General features: G+C 44.2%; 3 protein-coding genes and 1 pseudogene across 3 annotated transcripts in view; 2 read left to right on the top strand and 2 right to left on the bottom strand.

Moving 5' to 3' along the window:
* Nucleotides 1-1,648, top strand: part of LOC120050834 (protein FAM171B-like) — an 8,983-nt gene extending 7,335 nt beyond the window's left edge. Inside the window, exons 8-9 of the mRNA XM_038997363.1 lie at nucleotides 1-29; nucleotides 310-1,648. The exon at nucleotides 1-29 is cut by the window's left edge and continues 95 nt beyond it. Of these exons, the coding sequence (XP_038853291.1) occupies nucleotides 1-29; nucleotides 310-1,648 (1,368 nt within the window). The remainder of the gene's footprint in view (nucleotides 30-309) is intronic.
* Nucleotides 1,649-4,032: 2,384 nt separating this feature from the next.
* On the bottom strand, nucleotides 4,033-5,312 carry LOC120051431 (P2Y purinoceptor 8-like). The gene is made up of 2 exons (XM_038998296.1): nucleotides 5,059-5,312; nucleotides 4,033-4,836 (listed from the first exon to the last, which is right to left on the bottom strand). The coding sequence occupies exons 1-2, from the start codon at nucleotides 5,305-5,307 to the stop codon at nucleotides 4,033-4,035; spliced, it is 1,053 nt and encodes a 350-aa protein (XP_038854224.1). The 5' UTR covers nucleotides 5,308-5,312.
* Nucleotides 5,313-10,373: 5,061 nt separating this feature from the next.
* Nucleotides 10,374-12,185, bottom strand: LOC120050833 (chromosome alignment-maintaining phosphoprotein 1-like). Its single transcript, XM_038997361.1, has 4 exons — nucleotides 12,009-12,185; nucleotides 11,060-11,607; nucleotides 10,803-10,975; nucleotides 10,374-10,712 (listed from the first exon to the last, which is right to left on the bottom strand). The coding sequence occupies exons 2-4, from the start codon at nucleotides 11,592-11,594 to the stop codon at nucleotides 10,374-10,376; spliced, it is 1,047 nt and encodes a 348-aa protein (XP_038853289.1). The 5' UTR covers nucleotides 11,595-11,607; nucleotides 12,009-12,185.
* Nucleotides 12,186-16,398: 4,213 nt separating this feature from the next.
* Nucleotides 16,399-21,915, top strand: LOC120051439 (annotated as a pseudogene).
* The last annotated feature ends 205 nt before the right edge of the window (nucleotides 21,916-22,120 follow it).

The raw sequence follows: 22,120 nt of genomic DNA, 5'->3' as shown, positions 1-22,120 counted from the left end.
TTTCTGGCTGTGCTGCTGTGTCAATGTGGGTAAGAGACCAACCTAATTAACTAACGTTACTGATCGTGTGTCAACTGCAGCTGGAAATATCACAGATGGGTGTGTGTGGGGCGAAGGGGGTTGTACAAAATGTTTACAGTAAGTTATACAATTTTTTGAATGGCCAGGATTGTTCTACTAATTATTGACACAAATGCTGATTATATGAAGTTAAACGTACACATAACAAAGATCCCCCAAAAGACCCACTGTGTATTGACTACCTTCTCTGCTTCTCAATCAACCTGCTGTGTTGACTGTCATCTGCAGAGGTTCAGGTTCCTCTCAGGGGCCGAGGAGGAGGAGGAGAGCACGGTTCTCTAAGCTGTCCGTTCTGAAGAAGGACCAGACCACCTCCACCCACATGGAGGAGGGCCATGCCATGATGTCCTTCCACCCCGGAGACAGAGCCCATGGCCTGGCCTCGCGCAGCGTCCAGTGTGACCCCTCCACCCCCAGGCACAACAAAGCCAACTACAACATCTATGTAGAAGACCCCGGGCGTGGGTCCGCCCTCCTGTATGAAAATGTGGGGAGCGGGGCCAAGGGACCCCAGGCATCACACCACTACGTCAACAGTGAGGAGGTGGCCAGGCTGAGGGAGAGGTCCAGAGAGGAGCAGAACAGAGCCCACCTGGGTGGAGGTGCTCAGCTGCTCCACCTATACAACCAGCCTGTGGCCATCCTCCAGGCCCCGGAGCGCTTCAGCAGCCAGGGTGGGGAGCAGCAAGGATCAGGCTGCAAGTCGGCCACCTTCCCCCGCAACGGGGGAGCCTATGACTCCCACTCCCACTCTGAGCAGGGAGGTCAGGACAGCTACACCCAGACCCTCCCTAAGAACCCCCACCATGCCCAGGGAGCCAACCCCCAGCAGGGCGGCCAGGACCAGCCCCAGGCCCTGGAGACCACTCCCCAAGGCCCAGCCTCTAATCCTGGGGCGTGGGGCCGTTACAGCAGCCTCCCGGAGTCCTCCGTTTCCGTCCCCGGTACTCTGAACGAGGCGGCTGGAATGAGGGCCTTCAGCAGTGGGATGGGGGGCCCCAGTGAACTTCAGGGGATATCAGAGCGAACACTCCTGGAGTTGACCCGAGGCAAGGCCTCGTCGCCTCACCCCAGGGCCTGGTTCGTCTCCCTGGATGGGAAACCAGCCGCCTCAGTCCGCCACTCCATCATAGAGCTCCAGGGACGCCACCCACGGCCCCCCAGCAGCAACGACACCAGCCTGGACTCTGGCGTGGACATGAATGAGCCCCAGCAGAGTGTGAGGGAGGCGGAGCGAGAGAGGCCTTCCATCCGGGGCTCATTCCCCCACCACAGCAGAGGGCGCTACAGCGAGGAGCAGGACCTGAGCAGCAGTGAGAGCGGCACCACCGCCACCTGCACCCCTGAAGACCCCTACCTGAGGAACATTCTGGACGGGAGCAGCGGGGCCATTCCCAATATCCCGGAGGAGAGGGACGGGATGGACACGTCCAGTGCACAGGAGGACAGTGAGTCGAGGGGGACACCGCCCCCACGCAGGCTGAGGAAGGTGAGGGAGAAGGGGAGGGCCGAGAAGAGAAGCGCCAGGCACCATGTCAGAGAAGAGAGGCTGGTCAAACGGAGCTAAGGCACTGCTCACCAGAGATGGACTGGGATGGGACTTATTTCATTACCAGTCAATTCTGGAAGTGTATTGACATGATTGGCATTCAGTAGTTAATGGGCTTTTTTCATGTCCAGTTGCATGGTCAGTGCTTTTTCCTGAATTGGCTGCGATGGTTACAGAAACGTTGAGTCTGTCAAGAAGGGATTGAGTTTATTGTTTATTGTTTTCCTATAGGGGTCGTACATTGACGGACGGCTGAGACAATGTACGGCGATGTTAAAGCGTTTTCTGTGGTTTGATGGATGTGTATGCTCCAGTCCTTCTTAAAGGAATAGTTAGATAGATGCTAGTGGACACAGCAGTAGTATGGCTTCAGATCGTCTCATTCCTGGCATCTGCATCAAAGAAGATGCGTTCTTTACACTGCCTGCGATGAGGAATTAGAGATACTGTATAGAGAGATAGTGAAGGGTAATTAGAGAGGATAGAGGGCTGTATTGGGCTGAGCCGATGAGATCTGGGAGCAGAGACGGACAGTGATACAGTCCTCCTGTACAGAACACTGACACTTACCCACCGTGATTGCCTGCCTTTAAAGGAAATCAATATAAACACCATTGCCTGCTCTGCTCACAGTGTTTAAGACTGGCTGTACCCAGCCATCTGTCTGTCGCTCTGTTTATAAACCAGACACTGATTCACAGCTGTCCCTTTTAGAGGTCATCTTTACACCTCTATTAAGGCGAAAATACCATATTTCTTTGAGAATGCATGAAAGGTATAAAGTAAAATGTTGTGTATGAAAAGAGGAAAGTATGTGTATTTGACTTGTAGTGTGAAGACAATCGAAAGGATGTCTCCTCTTAGGGACATTAAGTCTGAGGGATACTAATCCAGTCATGTATTACTTTAACGTATTCTTCTTCAAATAGTTACTGTTGATGTTCAATGATTCCTGTTCCACGAGCAGATCTTACACAACACATCGCTGTTCTTACATACAGATGGAGTATGGGGAGGTGGTCAGTTTAAGCTTTCATTGTTCAGTCTAAAAAGCACAGAACACTTTCATTTGCCTGTTTGTGATGCATTGAAGCACAATTGGGAACGATACACATAATATAATTTGATTGGTTAGAACCCACTGCAATGAGAACGTAATAAGCGTAACATAAAACACTCAAATAAATGAAGGCACTCAAATTAATGTTTTCTTTTGTTGTTGTAAAAAGTGAGGTGGTATTTCAAATGAACACAAACTATATTACTGTGATGGACTGATATATTTGGAGAAGCACACAATCTCCCCCTGAAAATGATCTGACCAGCGATATCAGTCGTCCTACTGCTAAATTTGAAACGTCATTCATATTTTGCCCATATTTAGTCTTCCTCGTGGTGTGACATCACACACGCCAGTCCTTCAGTGTGTATGAAGATAAATACTGTACATGAATAGCTTTATTTGGTATGTACATACTCAAGCATATGATCTAGTATGTGTGATAGTGTATTTTTATGTATGTATGCATACATCGTCCTATCCTTTCTCAGCAACTGCGAAGAAAAATGTTCTGAGAGAATGCTTCTCAGAGTGAAATATTTTTTTTGAGCCATCATCACTATTCATGAACCCAAGCTTTAGTGTTTGTGCTTTACTTCGGAGGTTTGTTACATTATTGTATGTTAGCTTTGGTGCGATGAATAGGTTCACATGTGATCTGGAGTGTAAAAAGCTTGACGACGTAGCAACTTGTACCTTCTAAATGTAGCAGCGCAAGTTATACACCTGACGAATGCAGCGATGATTTATGAAGCTTAACATGATTGAATGCTGAACATGTTGTTGTTGATGAAGTTGATGAAAAACAAGCTGTTTCAACCGTTGGAGGATTGTATAAAGTATAGTATGTAATAATATTTCTCAGAGACCAAACAGACCCAACTGGCCCATTCTTTTCAAAGTGGCCTTCACTGAATGTATTTCCTTGTATTTATTTCATTGTAATGTAGTGTATTTCTACTGTCCGTGTTCATTTAACATTAACTGGCATTCAGGCTTTTGAAACGGGCATTTCTTGTGTTGATTACGTCAGTATATTACAGTAGTGTGATTAGTCTGCCTTTTTGTGCACTTATCAATGCCTAAGTAATAAACTCACTTGATACCAAGATGATGCATGTCTAAGATTTATTCAATAATAAATGTCAATGGAATGAAGTCAGAATAACTATAAAAATTAGCATTGACAACAATTGCATAAACAGCTTTATAATGAAGACCGCACAGGGTCTGTCCATAAAATAACAAAATAGATTATTTTGTATTCACAGTTTGGGTCATTTGCTATGGCATCTGCATACTTTGTCCATTCCAGCATGACTATCTAGTGATCAACTACAGCCTAGTAGTGTCCCTTAGATTCCCTAGTCTCCCCAGTCATGGACACCAGCTCAGAGGTCCCAAGCTCCTCCCCCTCTCCCAGTGGGACACACCGCCCCAGCAGCCTCCTCAGAGCCAGCCGGAACTCCCTCGACGCAAAGTAGTACACAAACGGGTCAAAGCAGCAGTTGAGGCTGTTGATGCTCAGCGCTAGTTTATAGTATCTGTACAGGCTCTTGCCCTGGGCGTGGAAGACTAAGTGCAGGCCATGAAGGGTGATGGTTGGTAGGTAACACACCACAAAGCACAGGGTTGCCAAGGCGACTGTGGTCTGAGCCCGTCGCCTTGACAACACTTCCCTCTTACCATCACTGCCTTCAGCTGCCGTCGGCAACGACCTGTGCAGGCCTCTCGCCACGGCAACGTAACAGCTGACCAGGACGGCTAACGGCAACACGTAGAACATCAGCAGAACCACTAGGAAGTAGAGATAGGCTACTGATTGGTGAATGAACAGTTCACGCGGAAGCACGTCGAAGCAGGTCGTGATGCTTAGCTCGACGACCCGGAGGGTGAGGTCACTGTGGAGCAAGGGCGTCTGAGTAATCAGAACAAATGCCCAGATGAGGACGCAGGCGATGGTGGCTCTCCGGGCGGTGCGCCAGTGTTTGGTGCGTAGTGGGCGTACGACACCGCAGTAGCGCTCGAGCGCGATGGCACAGGTGGTGAGGACGGAGCAATGCATGTTGCAGTTGAGGGCTGTGGTGGTGAGGCCACAGAGGGCAGCGCCCCACGGCCAGTCATTACCCCACAGGTGGTACAACACCTGAGAGAGAGAGAGAGAGAGAGAGAGAGAGAGAGAGATGGGCTTAGTGGTCATCAAATATTAGCTGTCCAACTAGAAGGGAAACGTTTCTGTAGAAACTTAGTAACATGTGACAGCAATAACAGTGCAGATTAGTTGTAACCGGTGCCAGATTGTCAGAGACAACCTTGTACATGGCACTTATGAATGCGCTGTGTGTTACCTGTAGTGGCAGTAACTCACCTGTAGGGGCAGGAAGGCGCTGTAGAGCAGGTCTGCCAGCGACAGGTTGATGGCAAACACAGACGTGGGAGTGTGGCGTTTGTAATGGACGTTCAGCAGCGCTACCAGAGACAGCAGGTTGCAGGGGGTACTGCACACAAACACAGACAGGTAAATAACAGGCACAGCCACGGTCATCACAGGACTGACCAGCATCTCCAGGGTGGCGTTGTTGACCCCTCTGGCCACCGCTTCTGAGGAGGTGTTCATCGTGACTGACCACAACAGTAACTTGACCACAGCAACAGGGGGAGTTGACCAGGGTGACCGGTCCTGTCACTTAGGTTGGGGTACAAGCATTACTGGGAATGATAAGGGAAGAAAAGAGAGTGTTATACATTCCATTTGAATACACCAAAACCACACTATGTTGGAGGAAGTGAAAGATATTGGTTAGGCAACGAGAGAGTAGTGTTGTTGAATGCAGAAACAGTGTGATGCTAATTCATCCATGTGAAAGACGAACAATGTTTTCCCCTGACACTATACTAACGCTACACTAGCTTCACTATTCACACCGTGACTAAAACTGGAGAAAGCCATCATGCCTATTTCACATCTGTGTATGTGGAAATACAAATTGGAACAGCAAATGTACTGTCATAAACAGCTTGAGGTGAAGTTAGGACTTCAATACTACTTTTTCCTATTGACATATTATTTGTATTTTGCATTCATGCCTTCTGCATGCTATTGACCTATTGCTCTAGTACAGGGTTTCCAAAACTCGGTCCAGGGGGTAGTGTAGTTTTTGCACTACACAGCTGATTCAAATAATCAAAGCCGGATGGTCCGTGGGGCGACGCACAATTGGCATAGCGTCGCCGGGTTAGGGAGGTTTTGGCCGGTAGGGATATCCTTGTCTCAGTATGTAAAAATGTAATGAAATGTAAAAATGTAATAAAATGTATGCACTCTACTGTAAGTCGCTCTGGATAAGAGCGTCTGCTAAATGACTAAAATGTAAAAATGTAAAATTAATTGGTTATTTGAATCAGCTGTGTAGTGCTAGGTAATAAAATAAATGTGCACCCAGGGGCCAGGAACAAGTTTGGGAAACCCTGATCGAGTACAGGGGCTCTCCAACCCTGTTCTTGGAGAACAACCCTCGAAAGGTTTTCACTCCAACCCCTTTTGTAACTAAACTGATTTAGTTTATCAACTAGCTAATTATTATAATCAGGTGCGCTAGATTAAGGTTAGATTGAAAACCTACAAGACGGTAGCTCTCCAGGAACATTGTTGGAGTGAAAACCTACAAGACGGTAGCTCTCAGGGAACAGGGTTGGAGTGAAAACCTACAGGAGGGTAGCTCTCCAGTAACAGGGTTATACTTAAAACCTATAGGACGGTAGCTCTACAGAAACCTGGTGGGAGAGAACCAACAGGACGGTAGCTCTCCAGTAACAGGGTTGGAGAGACCATATCTACAGTACCAGTCAAAGGTTTGGACACACCTACTCATTCAAGGGATTTTCTTTATTTTTACTATTCTACATTGTAGAATAATAGTGAAGACATCAAAAATATGAAATAACAGATATGGAATCATGTAGTAACCAGAAAAGTGTGAAACAAATCAAAATATTTTATATTTGAGATTCTTCAAAGTAGCCACCCTTTGCCTTGATGACAGCTTTGCACACTTGGCATTCTCTCAACCAACTTCATGAAGTAGTCACCTGGAATGCATTTCAATTAACAGGTGTGCCTTGTTAAATGTTAATTTGTGGAATTTCTTTCCTTCTTAATGCGTTTGAGGCAATCAGTTGATGTACGGGTGGTATACAGAAGATAGCCCTGTTTTGGTAAAAGACCAAGTCCATATTATGGCAAGAACAGCTCAAATAAGCAAAGAGAAACGACAGTCCATTACTTTAAGACATGAAGGTCAGCCAATGTGGAACATTTCAAGAACTTTGAAAGTTTCTTAAAGTGCAGTCGCGGCCTCCCGGGTGGCGCAGTGGTCTAGGGCACTGCATCGCAGTGCTAGCTGCGCCACCAGAGTGGCGCAGAGTCCCGGTCGCGGCAGCCGGCCGCGACCGGGAGGTCCGTGGGGCGATGCACAATTGGCATAGCGTCGTCCGGGTTAGGGAGGGTTTGGCCGGTAGGGATATCCTTGTCTCATCGCGCTCCAGCAACTCCTGTGGCGGGCCGGGCGCAGTGCGCGCTAAGGGAGTTTCCTCCGACACATTGGTGCGGCTGGCTTCCGGGTTGGAGGCGCGCTGTGTTAAGAAGCAGTGCGGCTTGGTTGGGTTGTGCTTCGGAGGACGCATGGCTTTCGTCTCTCCCGAGCCCGTACGGGAGTTGTAGCGATGAGACAAGATAGTAATTACTAGCGATTGGATACCACGAAAATTGGGGAGAACATGGGATAAAAAAAAAATTAAAAAAAAGTGCAGTCGCAAAAACCATCAAGCGCTATGATGAAACTGGCTCTCAGGACCTCCACAGGAAAGGAAGACCCAGAGTTAGGATAAGTTCATTGGAGTTAACTGCACCTCAGATTGCAGCCCAAATAAATGCTTCAGAGTTCAAGTAAAATCATCTCAATTAAATCAACATTTAATCAACATTTTTCTACAATGTAAAAAATAGCAAAAAAATCTACTTGAATGAGTAGGTGTGTCCAAACATTTGACTGGTACTGTAGTATTTTACTTTTTAGCACCTTTTTTTTTTTACTGTTGAGGAAGCTTGCTGATTAGAATTTGCAACATTTACGCTGCACTCTGTGCATATGTCAACAACAACAAAAAAACGTTGATTTGATTGAAGTCGGTGTAGAGCTGTGAAGCAGCATTGTGAAGCTTGTGAATTGTTATAAAAAAATCTCCCAGGCTATGTATGCGGTCATTGAGATGAAACTTCACTCTGATTTTCCACTCTGATTTCAATAGCTAGGTTTCCATCCAATTGGCAACAGATTTTCATACTAGTATTCTAAAACGCGCATTTTCCCACCAGTGGTGTTTCCACCGAAGGGACTTCTTGGCTGATATAAATCAGTGCGTGATGACGTAGGTGATGTGGCGTTTGAATTAAATCGTAAAAGCACCATTATACACTGTGTCCAGAGTTTTAAAGGTACTTGCTGAGGCCTGCATATAGACAATATCACCATAATCCAGCAACGATTTTTTTTTAAGTGCTTTGAACATGATCCTTTCTGCCGTTTGACAAATAAAAATAATGTTGATTTTTTTTGTCCATAATAATCTCACCATGTAGGCTATACATGCGCTCTAGACAACAGCGATATCTGCGCCCTGCTTGCTGTTGGATATAGCGCATGTGCCTATACCAGAGCGGACACACTCGCTATATAAGGCAAAAAAAAAATGTTGAGAAACCCACCAGTAGAGTTAAAAATGTGATGGAACCCCATTTTACTTGTATTTTTTATTCGGTACATGGGAATTGAACTGCAAATGGTATTTTTATGTGGACCACGTCATGACGCACAGCCTTATATCTGCAACAAGTCAATTTGATGGAAACATCTCTGGTGGGAAACTACGCATATGGTTTTTATGCGTAGTTTCAAATATTCATATGATAAAATCTGTCGCCCATCGGATGGAAAACTAGCTAGTGTCAATGATTTAACTATAGAAATAAAACTGTGACCAAGAATTAAACATAACATTTACAGCTAACATCTCCATGGAAGAACATTGATTTGTAAAATCTAAACTGATTAATGAAATGTATTGTTGGTAACTTACCTTTATGCACATGTGATGCGCACTGTCAGTGCTGCTACATTCAAGTGTGTAATCAGCAATATCACACAGGAAATGTGGTAGAATGATTTGTTCGCTCTCCCTCTTCCTCACCATTAAGGAACTGAACATGTGCCTGTAGTGTATCAGGGTGCATGCTGTTGCCCCTTGGTGAAAAGGCACTATCTGTGTCACTGCAAAGGAAAATACTGTAGCTGAACACTACAATTGGTGGTGACAGAAAGAAAACCAGCTACCATTTACTCCCTACACATCTTACTACTATGCAATAGTAGTTTCCTCTCATATCACCATTATAATACTGTTTTATATCAAATATATACTGAACAAAAATATATTTGCAACATGCAACAATTTCAAAGATTTTACTGAGTTACAGTTCATATAAGAAAATCTGTCAAATTAAATACATTCATTAGGCCCTAATCTATGGATTTCACATGACTGGGCAGGGGCACAGCCATGGGTGGTCCTGGGAGGGCATAGGCCCACCCACTTGGCAGCCAGGCCAACCCACTGGGGAGCCAAACTGAAGCCAATCAGAATGAGTTGTTCCCCACAAAAGGGCTTTATTACAGACATGGGTGGTCCTGGGAGGGCATATGCCCACCCACTTGGCAGCCAGGCCAACCCACTGGGGGGGAGCCAAACTGAAGCCAATCAGAATGAGTTGTTCGCCACACCTGTCAGGTGGATGGATTATCTTGGCAAAGGAGAAATAGTCACTAACAGGGATGTAAACAAATTTGTGAACAAAATCTGAGAGAAATATATTTTTTGTGCATATGGAACATTTCTGTGATTTTTTTATTTCAGCACATGGGACCAACACTTTACATGTGGCATTTATTTTTGTTCAGTGTATGAAATACAAGAATAGGTTGTGAGACACTGCTGTAGCCTACTCACAACAAAAAAGCATTTGTTAGTTCAGGAAACCACAGTGGAGGTAAGGAACAGCCCAAAAACACACACACACCTGCAGGACAGGAAACAAACTGTTTCACACCTCCTGTGCTGCAGGTGTGGGTGTGTGTCAAGACTTCTATAACAGAGGAAGTCGGCTAAATTGTATCTAAAATTGATGTATTCTTTTTATTGTATTGTTTTCAAAGAGACAAACACATCCCAGGTAATAGACAATACAAAGGCAGGTAAAAAACACACAAAAACATGTTTTTGTCAGTTGATAGTTTCATTCATTCAGCATTATGAGTCATCAACTGCTGTCATGTACATATTAATGCTGTTTGCGAGTTCACAAAGTACATATTCTACATTTGAGTCCATCAGCTCCAGTATATCAGGAAAAGTCAACAGAATGACAAAGTACATTATTCTTCATCACTGTGTATTTACTTCCTCTGTACACATACTTCACATACTCTGTGACAGTGGAATCTACTGTACCTAGGGTTACTAGCCTTGTAGATGCACAATGCAAAGAGATTCTAGAACTTAGATAATGTAGGCCTGGAGTCCCTTCTCCTGATTACCAAGGTACCGTATGTGTTAACAACCATTAACCAATCACTCTTCTCCATTGCTGCCCTCCCCCTCATCCCCCTCCCCGCTTCGGGCATTGCAGCAGTTGCCATGGCGTTTTATGCCCCACACCACGTCAGAGCTGAAGGGGCAGAAGAGGCAGCGGTACATGCCCTGTCTGTGGTTGTGGTAGATATGGTTGAGTAGCGAATACTCTAGTATGAAGGCCTTGCTACACTCTTTACAGCAGTAAGGTTTGGGCACGTCGTGCTTGTAGCTCACATGGTAGATGGCATGGCCCTTCATCTTGGAGCGCTTTCCGCACAGGCGACAGTTGTAGCGACCCCCCTGGCGCTGGATATATTTGGTCAGGAAGGCCTCTTCCTGCTTTTTGTGTTTGTCACTTTTTTTGTTGTTGTTGGTCTGTAGCTCCTCCTCTTCCTCTTCGTCATGATCATCTTCCTCACTGCCTGCCGTAGAGCTTCTCTTTCGTTTCATGGGGCTGCCGGCTGAGCGGGAGTCCTCTTCGTTGTCCTCGCCTCCCTCCATCTCTAGTCCTCTTTTCCTACCTTCCTCCTCTTGCTTCACTCCTCCTTTGTCCTCATCCTCCTCTTCTGCCTTGGGCTCACTGGAAGGATGACTACTGTCTTTTGACAGCACATCTACACTGATATCTTCCTGTTCTTCTCCCCCCTCCCCCCTACGCTCATCCCCTTCTCCCTCCTCACCGCCCTTTTCTCCCCCCTCTCCCTGGCCCTTCCCAGAGAGGCAGTGGCAGGTGAGCAGGTGGTCGTAGAGTCGAGGGAACTCCCTGGCCGTGTGGAAACACACGCTGCAGTGGAACAGCCGTGCCGTGCGCTGGTAGAAGATGGCGTTGCCCAGGCGACCCACAGGCGTGTCATCCAGGCGGCTTGGGTGGATCTTAGCGATGTGGATGAGGTAGCTGCAGTGGCTCTTACACTGGAGCAGACAGTGTGGACACTGGAGGTGCTGGAGATAGCTGTCCGACTCCCGGTCTCTGTCCCGCCCCTGGCCGCCAGAGGAGGAAGAATGCCTCTTGAGTTCCATAACAGCTCCCTGTGACTCCTTAATGTCCACAACGGCTTCTTTTGACTCTGACTCATTAACTTCCATCATGGCTGACATGGACTCCTTCACGTCCATTGCGGGTGAAATTGACTCCTTAACGTCCATTGTGGCTTCCGTTGACTCCTTAAAACCCATCATGGCTGTCTCTGACTCCTTAACCTCCATCACGGCTTCCATTGACTGGAGCTCACTGGACACAGAGCGGAGTGAAAAACTTGCCGTTTTAATTATTGACTGTTGTTTATTTGAATAAGACTGAATGTATGTAATACATAAGTGTTGTTAGTAATACATTAGTAATGACAACGTAATTTAACAGTTGTCCAAATGCATACAAATTTACAAGCTAGCATTGTAGTCCGTCTGTACATCAGGAAATCTATGTCACTAACAACGTTGAGTGTTCAGGTGTCAACATTTGACACTAGTTTAATCTAGATTCACATCCGGCATTGTAGAGGCATAATTCCAGCCATGTTCACAGAATGAAAGTATGCTAGTTCATTCCAAAATAGATTTAGCCTAACTCAAGCTAGCTTACTGTGTAAACAATAGCACATAGTTCGTTCGAAAATGTACATTTTAACTCACCTATCAATTTTCAAAAAGCCAATGAAACACACATTCCATATTTCCGTGACTAGATAGATTATGCCTGATTGTTGTTCGTTTAATTTGATGAAATAGCAAAAATCTGCTATAATGTAACAGTTTTTCCTTGGGAGCCTTTCTTTGGTTTATCAGAAGTGACGCTCAGTACGTTGAAGTGACGTAGCCTCCATCATTAACTCTCTGCTCACCGTTTCGGCTCCCTGCTGTTCTGTATAACAGAATAACCCATGCGTGGTCTATCCTGAACTTCTTGGTTCGGTCTGTGTTGCTTCTTCTCGTCCTTTTGGCGAACATAAGGTGAAGAAGTATCGGTTCTGCTCGGGCTATCGCTGGGACAAATCGTGGGAAACGCGTCATCCCACAACAATCTCTTTCTCGGTGTATGGTCGAAAACATTCTTTGCTGAAATGAGCCTCGCATATCAGTGTGCCGTTCAATACGCCATTCTCTTTCTTGTAAGGAGGCGAATTCCACCAATTTTCGGAATACGATGTAGTCTTTTGGAAAAGAGTGGGAACTGGTAGTTTGCAGCCCAGGACAATGCACCTTGCCGGCGTTTTGTAAATAGAGTAAACTGGGGCAAGCACCAAAGCTGTGATCGAAAACCCATACTAGTTTACTGTGTACGACATACTTAATGAGTATATATTAGTTAATTTTAGCATACTGTAAACGAACAGTATCCTTTCAATTGAGCATACTAGTTCTTCGCCTGTCTACCGGAAGTTGATGCTGTTGCTATGCAACCTCTTGCTAGCTAGTTAGCATAACAAATGACTAGTTAGACATTTTACGAATTCGAGTGTGTTCTTAAATTCAATCTGGAGTGCCAGAGTGCGCTCGTAAATTCAGAGCGTTGTCAGATTGTCCTTTTGTAAATTCTGAGCGTTTTTCGCTCTTGGAGCGCACACTAGATGCTCGGGCCAAGGAGTAGGGTTGATTTGAGCATTCGGACCTTACAACGGCACCCAAGCTAACGTTGGCTAGCTTGCTAGCCCTTTCCAGACACAAATAAGACCACTTTGACCATTTTACTCGCCCTAGCAGACCTGGTTCGGCAGTGTTCATGTTATCCAGAGCGTTGGTGACTGTAATAGGCTGGACACATGACATTTTTAACATGCTTTTTTTCTGATAAAAACTAGTTCATCACATCCGTCATGGAGCCCAGTTTCATAATATTACCATATGTCCCAGCTGCTTGCCATAGTTTTGAAGTAATCACGAAGAAACAGGCCTTAATTTAGGGCATTTTTCACCCTGCCAACTCCTATTAGTTCTATTGAGCACCAACTCGCCTTCCGAACGTTCTACGTCACAATGCCTGCTTTGCTATTGTTGGCAATGAGACACGTTGTTTGTAGTTAAAATGTAAACAACAACAAAATATTACTCATGGAACTCTGAGGTCGTCCCATTGTTTCCTATAGGGAAATATAGGTATGTCTGTCTATTTCATCAAATATCTCGTAATGTGTATATTTAGATCTTTTTTTTAATTTGACACCATTTTAATCATGAGAATCTCCTCTTTCTAATTATGTAAGGCTTGGCAGTGTATTCTGTTGTCATCAAACACTAGCCACAAAATACCTTTTGTTACCCATTGTTTTCCTATGGAAATATCTCGCAATGTTTATATTTAGATTTTTTCTAGTCAGACACCATTTTAATCATGAGAATCTCTAATTATGTGAGGCTGAGCAGTGTATTCCGGTCATCAAACACTAGACCAGAAATAGTCAGAAGTTGCAATTTTTTTCCTACTTCCTTGTTATGCAGATGTAACAGTATAACTTTCGTCCCTCGCCTCGAACCAGGGACCCTCTGCACACAGACAACAGTCACCCACGAAGCATCGTTACCCATCGCGCCACAAAAGCCACGGCCCTTGCAGAGCAAGGGGAACAACTACTTCAGGTCTCAGAGCGGGTGACGTCACCAATTGAAACGCTATTAGCGCGCACCACCGCTAACTAGCTAGCCATTTCACATCGGTTACACAGACATAAGCACACTAGGCACCACTCAGACGGGATCCTTTGAAGTCGGAGTAGATAGCCAGAGCGAATTCATGAAAGCACCCGAATGTCCATTGAGAACGCACAACGACTGTACCATATAGCTAAGCTAAGAATGACGGGAATAATCAAGTCAATCAACATTAGGTAGTTAGTTAGCCTATAGTTAATATATTGGCAAGTTTGATGTATAAGTTAGTAGCCAACTAACGTTAGGTAGGTAGCTAACATACCGGTACATACTGCTGTAATGATATGCAATGTGGTTCGTAAGGACAGCGTAGCTAACAAATTGTCAGCCAACATAACGTGTAAAGTAACTTATTTGAAAAATCATTACTTTATTACATTGCTCAACATTTTCTTAACATTTGTCTTAATTAGTTAAAGCAATGAATTTGTATCCGCTCTCGTACTTCGGCTGCATATTTTCCGCCATTTTCTTCACATCGGAAAACGATGTGAAGCCACACCCATTTCCTGAAGAATTGCATTAGGGGCCCTAAAGTACAGAAATAGTGTCCTCTGCATGTATACTTCATATTTTGGTGAATTTAGTACGACATCCGGGAACTTTTGGCATACTAACTATATCCATACTATGACCAATAAGCATACTATATACTCAATTCACGTCACAAATAGTACAGTTAATGTGGTTAGTATGAGTATTCGAACACAGCTCAAGTGATATTTAGGTTTCCACCATGGAGGTAGAAAATCTTTAACTCATCTTTATATATGTGCACAAATGGCTGCTTTGACACGCCACTGAGGTATAATAAGAACAGGGCAGGCCATTGAGGGCTTTCTCATAGAGGTAGATAGAGGACTCTAGTGCCTTAAAGATGTTTTAGCATGGGCAGCGCCATTCAGTACTTTAGACATTTTGAAATAGTCAACTGTGCAAAGCAAAGGATAGAGGGACGAACAGAGGGGACAGGTTTTCGGAATGAAATGCAGCTTTGATTTTGGCTTGTGAATCCTTTTGCTCCTAATGTGTAAATCTCCAATAAAAGTTGTATCAATTAAATATCAAACAGGGTGGACATTTTGTAGTCTTTGGTATTTCCCCATCACTTCCTCTCAAATGTGAGAAACAACCCGGATACAGAGTAAAAATGTGTGAAAGGCGGAACAGAAAGAGTTGTGGTTGAGAGACTGGTTAGGAGATGTTGAACAGAAGGAGCATGGTGCCTTGACATTATTGTAAATGAGTGCTGGGCAATATCACACATTTAAGCTCGAGATTTCTCAGTTTACCCCTCAACCACACACACACACACACACACATCTACTCACACTTTCAATCCTAGACAAATCCATGGCCATTTAATGTACCTCGTAACTCAGCAAAGAGTTGAACTGGCAAACATGCCCTGAAAACAGTGTTGACACATATGACACCCACTATGACCAGAAGCCTCTTATTTCCCCCTCACTTCCCCTCAAACCGTAGAAATGGCCTGGATACAGAGTAAAAACGTGTGGAAGGCGGAACAGAAAGACTTGTGGTTGAGGAACTGGTTAGGAGAAGTTGAACAGAAGGAGCATGGTGCCTTGACATTGTTGTTAACAATGAATACTGTTGCCTGGCTACCCAAACTCTGCTCCGGCCAAACGCCACGCCCATAGATGTAAGTTTATTCTCTGCAAATAGTCTGGATCTGAGTACCTCCCCGACGATTTCTAGAACGCAAACACATTCTAAATGCTCTGATTGGTCCCAGAAACCGATGGGTTGGGGCAAAGCCAGAACACATGTGGGTAAAGTAGTGTTGTGAAAATTTGTCTTTGGCTTTGATACTCTGATTGGTTAGAGATGATACAATCACTGACAACTTTGTTTTGTACATGACCTTTCATTTTGATGTCACCACTAACGACTTCAATGACGGCAGTCTCAGATTGAAGTATGTAGCGAACATAGAACAGTGGAAGAATTCAGTTTGAGTCGTCAGGAAATGAGTGCTGGGTAATATCACACGTTTACTCTCCATATTTCTCATTCTTCCCCTCAAACACACACACACACACACACACACACACACACACACACACACACACACACACACACACACACTCACACACACACACACACACACACACACACACACACACACACACTCAATCCTAGACAAACCCATGGCTATGTACTTATTGTACCTCGTAACTCAGCAAAGAGTTGAACTGGCAAACAGTAGGTCCTGAAAACAGTGTTGGCACACATGACACCCACTCCCACACCCTCCCTGTCTGCCAGCACCTTCACACACACACACACACGCACGCACACAAAATATCATATGAAAGTTTCTGAGGCTGTGTGTGTTAGTAGTATAGAGATCATGTCTTCTCTCCTCTCAGAGTGTTTGTATGAGATCAGTCAACAGGCTGCACCTCCCTGTAAGGATTACCACCAACTCACAGTCACCCAGACACAGGTACAGTACAGACAACCACAGACACCTACAGGTACAGTACAGACAACTACAGATACAGCACCGACAACCACAGACACAGTACAGGCAACTACATACACAGTACAGACAGACACAGTGCAGCCACCTGCAGGCACAGTACAGATAACTACAGACACCGGTACAGCACAGACACCTACAGGTACAGTACAGACACCTACATACACAGGTACAGTACAGACAACTACAGGTGCAGTACAGACAACTACAGGAACAGTACCGACACCTGCAGACACATGTACAGTACAGACACCTACAGGTACAGTACAGCCACCTACAGGAACAGTACAGACACATACATGTACAGTACAGACACCTACAGTACAGACACATACAGACATAGGTACAGTACAGACAGCTACAGACGCAGTACAGACAGCCACAGGTGCAGTACAGCCACATACAGGAACAGTACAGACACATACAGACACATGTGCAGTGCAGACAACTACAGACACAGTACAGACAGGTCCAGTACAGACAACTACAGGAACAGTACAGAAACCTACAGGAACAGTACAGACACCTTCAGACATGGGTACAGTACAGACAACTACAGGTGCGGTACAGACACCTACAGGTACAGTACAGACAACTACAGGAACACTACAGACACCTACAGGTACAGTACAGACACAGGTACAGTACAGACAACTACAGGTACAGTACAGCCAACTACAGGAACAGTACAGACAACTGCAGACACAGGTACAGTACAGCCACCTACAGGTACCGTACAGACAACTGCAGGTACAGTACAGCCACCTACAGGAACAGTACAGACACATACATGTACAGTACAGACAACCACAGACACAGTACAGACACCTACAGGAACAGTACAGACACCTGCAGGAATAGTACAGACACATACAAGAACAGTACAGACACTTTTTTTTTTTTTTTTATCTTTATTTTAACAGGGAAAACAGACTGAGACCTGGATCTCTTTTACGGCTGTGCCCTGTGTAAACATGTTGACATGTACAGTTTTAGACATACAGACAAGAACATTTCAAAACATACACAATTCAACAGAAACAATCACAGACAACATCATATTGATCCTCCATAAACATTTTAAAATGGGCAAGGGACACCAGAGTGTCTAACTTAAGTTGGATCTGCAGTTTGTTCCATAAATAAGGTGCAAAGGAACTGAAGGCAGTCCTACCCAACTCTGTGGAGACCGCAGGAGTCTCTAATGTAATCCACATCTGTGATCTGGTTTTAAAATTAGTACATCTTGTGGAAATTAATGATGATATATATGGAGGTAGTTTTAAAAGAAGTGCTTTATAAATAAACAAGAGAGCATGTTGCTCTCGCCTCACAGATAGAGAGACCCAACCCACATGTTGATATAGGATACAGTGATGAGTTCTGTAACTATCACCCGTGATAAACCTGAGTGCACAATGGTAAATAGCATCCAGTGGTTTTAATGTGTTTGCCGATGCATGCATATAGATAATATCACCATAATCTAAAACGGACATAAAAGTAGCCTGCACAATTTTTTTCCTATTTACAGAGGACAGACAAGCCCTGTTTCTGTAAAGGAATCCTATCTTGAATTTGAGCTTTTTTCCCAATTCAGTAACATGTTTTTTAAAAGAAAGCCTATCATCTAACCATACCCCTAAGTATTTATATGCAGAGACCTTATTGATTTGAGTACCATCCAAGCTAGTGATTACAAACGTGTTTCTAACTGAGAGTTTAGACCTAGAAAAAAACATAACATTTGTTTTCTTAGCGTTTAAAACAAGTTTAAGCTGTAAAAGAGACCCCTGTAGTATCCTAAAATCAGACTCCAACTGCATTAAAGCTTGGTCCGCTGTTGGAGCAATAGAGTACATCACTGTGTCATCTGCATATAAATGGAATTTACAATATCTGACATCATCACCAATGTTGTTTATATAAAGTGAGAACAATAGTGGGCCAATTATTGAACCCTGAGGGACCCCTTTAAGTAACTGTAAGGGGTCAGACTTGACCCCATCGACCATGACGGCTTGAGTTCTATCTTTAAGATAGTCATAAAACCATCGGCAGGCATCAGTGCCCAGTCCTATAGATGACAGCTTACTCAAAAGGATAGCATGGTCTACAGTGTCAAAAGCTTTTGACAAATCTACAAACAACGCAGCACAGTGCTTTCTATCGTCTAAGGCATTTGCAATATCATTTACAACAAGCGTAGTGGCCGATGTGGTACTGTGTTTAGATCTAAAACCAGATTGATTGGTACTAAGAATACTGTTAGCAGAAAGAAAAGATTGTAACTGTTTGTTGACTATAGATTCTAGAATCTTTACCAGACAAGGGAGCCTAGAGATGGGTCGATAGTTATCCAAATCACTACCGTCACCTCCCTTATGTAATGGCAAAACAAAAGCTGCTTTCCACACCTTAGGGATATTTCCTGTGCTTAGTGTTAGATTAAAAATGTGTGTTACTGAACCAGCAAAAATAGGTGCAGCACACTTAAGTAAGTACGGGTCTAAATTGTCAGCGCCTAAGGATTTCTTAGTATCAATGGCACACAGGGCAATTAGAACCTCTGCTTCAGTTATTTTCTGGAAACTAAAAACAGGGTTACCATTTTTCAGAGTAACGGTTGCAAAGCAAGACGAAGAATCAACTAACTGGCCAGTACCACAAAGTCCACTTTTCCTTTCAAATAAAAAACCAGCAGAGATGAAATGCTTATTAAAAGCATCACAAATATCATTTTTTTCAGTTAGAATACAGAAGTCTGAGGTAATTTGCTTAGGAAGAGAAACAGCAGAATTCCCCCGTTTCAGTGAATTAACGGTTTTCCAGAATTTTGCAGGATCTCCTGCAGAATCTGTCATAGCATTAAGGAAGTAATTTGATTTTGCCTTTTTGACAGCTGCAGTACATTTATTTCTCAATTGCCTAAAAAACAGCCAATCAGCTGGAGTACCTGTTTTCCTCGCCAAGGCCCAGGCCCGATTCTTTTGCAGGAAAAGACCTGACAATTCAGGAGAGAACCAAGAACTGGTTCGGTTTCTTACTCTGTGATTCTTAAGCGGGGCATGTTTATCAGACATAGAGGTAACAATAGAAGAGAAAAAAGCAAGGGCTAAAACCGGGTCCAGAAAGCAGCAAGTAGATAAAAGCTCAGAGTGATATAAGTCAAGGATAAAAGCTTGCTGTGAGAAATGTTTATAATTTCTCTTAGAGATTATACAGGGATCAGAGTGTTTCAGCCTGGTATCTCTAATACAAGCAATAGGGCAATGGTCACTGATATCATTTGCAAAAACCCCACTGGCTGTGTATTTATGGGGGGTATTTGTTAGAATAATGTCTAGTAGAGTGGATTTTACTGGGTTCTTAAAGTTGGGACGGGTTGGTTTAGTTATCAGCTGAGTTAGATTTAGCTCAGTACAAATGCCTTTTAATTTATCGGATACTGGTGAGAGCCAATCCAGGTTAAAATCTCCCAAAATTAGTAATTCAGAGTTTGCATAATTAGACAGTATATCAGATAATTTGCATAGAGTACAAGGAGGAGCTGAGGGGGGGCGATATACCCCTGCTAGAGTTAAATGAGCATTATTACCAAGTACCACGTTTAAAACTAGACATTCATATTGCTTTGAGACAGAGGTTGATATGGACACAGAAACATTTAAGCAGCATTTAACATAAATCGCAATACCACCACCTCTACCAACTCTATCAGTTCTATAAATATTGTATCCAATCAACTGAACATCTGAATCTGGCACAGAATCACACAGCCACGATTCAGATACAATCAGAACGTCAACATTTGATTGTGAGACCAAAATTTCAATAAAGTCCAACTTTTGGATCAGGCTTCTAGCATTCAAATGAATTATTCCAATACCATTGCTACGGGAATTCATATCAGATGGAGTATCCAAGGTAGCACCTGAAGCTGCACTGGATGAGCAATAAACCATTTTCGAGCTATTGACAGAGCTCAATTTTATGGGGACAAGATTACTACTAACAATACCTCTCTGCATGTGAGTAGTATTCGCAATACGGTGATTGGACAATAATCTAGGAATTGCAGAAAGGTTGTTAACTGTAGTTTGTTCCATATTTGCAATTGAGGAACTAATTAATGAAACTTACAGACACAGGTACAGTACAGACAACTACAGGAACAGTACAGAAACCTACAGGAACAGTACAGACACGGGTACAGTACAGACAACTACAGGTACAATGCAGACACCTACAGGAACAGTGCAGACACCTAAAGACACAGCTACAGTACAGACAACTACAGGTACAGTACAGACAACTACAAGTACAGTACAGACACCTACAGGAGAAGTACAGAAACCTACAGGAACAGTGCAGACACCTAAAGACACAGGTACAGTACAGACAACTACAGGAACAGTACAGACACCTACAGGAACAGTACAGACACCTACAGGTACAGTACAGACACCTACAGGAATAGTACAGTCATCTACAGACACAGGAACAGTACAGACACCTACAGGAACAGTACAGTCACCTACAGACACGGGTACAGTACAGACACCTACTGGAACAGTACAGTCACCTACAGACACAGGTATAATACAGACACCTACAGGAACAGTACAAACACCTAGCTTAGTCTATTGCAAACAGTCAAGTGAATAGAGTGTGTTTTGTAACTAACTGGCTACATTTGTATGCTGTTAGGCTATTAACTTGTAATCATGTAGACCTGGTTTGGTCGTAGGTGGTTTTCAAGGTGTGGAGAGTGTCCTGTCCTCTACGACACGAGAAACCACAACCTGCAGAAAACAAGTAATCACACACAGACTTCCTACAGGGTAGCCACACACAAGGTAGTGTGTGTGTGTGTGTGGGGGGGGGGGGGGGGGGGGGTGAACCTGTGCTGGCATCGCTATGACTACCTGGTCCAGCTCCCTGATTGGCTGCTCCTGAACATCCTGTCCTTCCTGGAGTGGGCGGATATTAAGAATATCTCCCAGACCTGCAAGAGGCTCCAACAGGTAGGCTAACCATGATGACATCATTGTAATGATTTATAGTAATAGTTTGAGTAGTACTTTTTTCAGACTGAAAAATGCTCAACATTTATGAGCTCTCCCCCTCCCTCTGCTGCTCCTCTCCTTTCTCCCTCTCTCCCCCCTCCCATCCTCCCCTTTCTCCTTCTCCCTAGCGATGCTGCAATGATCGGTTTTGGGCGCAGGGGAAGGCAGGGGCCAGGTACGGGCAGAGTGAGGTCACTATGGAGGGTGTGAGCCCTACTCTACAGCGCCGTCTGGTGGTGTTTCACAGAAGACAGGTGCCGCCCGTCTGGCCCAGCAGCAGCACAGCAAGAGGAAGAATAGTGTCTGGCAACTGTGAGAGAGTTAGCCTGGTCACGCAGCGCTCTCGTTTCGTTTTACTTCAACAGAATGTGAGCTATCGCACGATCAGGCAGATTTCACCAGAATACATGTGAGAGGGAGAGAGGAGCAAAATATGTCGGCGGTCTGTCTGTCTGTCTGTCTGTCTCTCTCTCTCAAACACTTTCAAGATATTTTATTATTATCTATTACATTTCCATGAC

Source organism: Salvelinus namaycush, chromosome 7 (genome assembly GCF_016432855.1).
Source record: "Salvelinus namaycush isolate Seneca chromosome 7, SaNama_1.0, whole genome shotgun sequence".
NCBI classification, from domain to species: Eukaryota; Metazoa; Chordata; class Actinopteri; order Salmoniformes; family Salmonidae; genus Salvelinus; species Salvelinus namaycush.
Note: the sequence above shows the minus strand (reverse complement) of the source record. Positions and strands in the feature narration are given on the sequence as shown.